This window comes from Geospiza fortis, unplaced genomic scaffold (assembly GCF_000277835.1).
Source record: "Geospiza fortis unplaced genomic scaffold, GeoFor_1.0 scaffold757, whole genome shotgun sequence".
Lineage (NCBI taxonomy): Eukaryota > Metazoa > Chordata > Aves > Passeriformes > Thraupidae > Geospiza > Geospiza fortis.
In genome coordinates, this window is record NW_005054788.1 from 74,558 (window position 1) to 75,869 (window position 1,312).

Genomic DNA, 1,312 nt, shown 5'->3' on the forward strand with positions numbered 1-1,312 from the left:
GCAGCGCCTTCCTGCCATTCCCAGTTGCTCCCAGTTCCTCCCAGTGGCTGCGCAGTCACCTCCCAGCATGCGCCTGGTAGCTCCCAGCACCCCCCAGACCGGGACCAATTGCACCCCCTACAATCCCAGTCCGATTGTAGCTGCTCCCAGTATGATGCCAGTCACTGCCAGTATGATCCCAGTCACTCCCAGTATGATCCTGGTCACTTGCAGTGTAACTCCAGTCACTTCCAGTCACTCCCAGTATGAGGCCAGTGACCCCCAGTGTGATCCCAGTTGCTCCCTGTCAATGCCAGCATGACCCCAGGAGCCTCCAGTATGATCGCTGTGACCCCCAGTCTCCCCTACTATATCCCAGTCCCCCCCCAGCATGCTCCCAGTCACTCCCAGTTCCCCCCAGGTGCTTTCAGCACGGTTCCAGTTGCTCACAGCCTGCCCCAGTCAATCCCAGTATGATTCCAAGCACCCTCATTATGATCCCAGTCTCACCCAACATGGACCCAGCTGCTGTCACTGTCATCCCAGTGTGATCCCAGTTGCCTCCAGTATAATTCCAGGTTTTCCCAGTTCCTTCCAGCATGATCCCAGTTGTCCCTAGAATAATCCCAGTCCCTCTCAGCATGGTCCCACTCACTCCCAGTTGCCCCCAGCATGGTTCCAGCTGTTCCCAGTGTGCTTCCAGTCCCCCCAGTATGGTCACAGACACTCCCAGCATATCCCAGTGTGCCTAGTACAGTTCTAGTTAGCTCAGAATGATCCCAGTCTTTCCCAGTTCCTCCCAGTTGCCTCCAGCATGATCCCAGTTTCTGGCAGTTGCCCAAAGTGTGTTCCCAGTGGCTCCCAGGATGACCCCAGCAGGAGCAGTAGTCACTCCCAGCATGGTTCCAGTCACCCCCAGTATGACCCCAGTCAGTCCCAGATACTCCCAGTATTATTGCAGTCATGCTCAGAGTGACTCCCTGTCATTCCCAGTGTGGGCCCAATTGCTCCCAGTCGCTTCCAGTATGGTTCCAGTCAGAGCCAGCACCTTCCCAGTCGCTCCCAGTATGACCCCAGCAGGGGCACAGCTGCTCCCATGATCATCCTGTGTGGTTCCAGTTGCTCTCATTTACCCCCAGTGTGGTTTCAGTCTCTCCCAGTGTATCCCAGTTATTCCCAGCATGTTCCCAGTTGCCCTGAGTTGCTTCCAGCCTGATGCCAGTTGCTCACAGGCACTCCCAGTCACCCTCAGTGCAGTCCCAGTGGCTGCCAGTATGATCCAGTATGATGCCAGTCACTCCCAGCATTGGCCCGCTCCTCCTACTTTGATCCC

General features: G+C 56.5%; 1 protein-coding gene across 1 annotated transcript in view; it reads left to right on the top strand.

The window, feature by feature from the left end:
• The first annotated feature begins 494 nt into the window (after window positions 1-494).
• The window catches only part of LOC106632107 (zinc finger protein 436-like), a 3,951-nt gene continuing 3,133 nt past the window's right edge, over window positions 495-1,312 (top strand). The window contains 1 exon segment of the mRNA XM_014311407.2: window positions 495-524. Coding sequence (XP_014166882.2) covers window positions 495-524 — 30 coding nt within the window.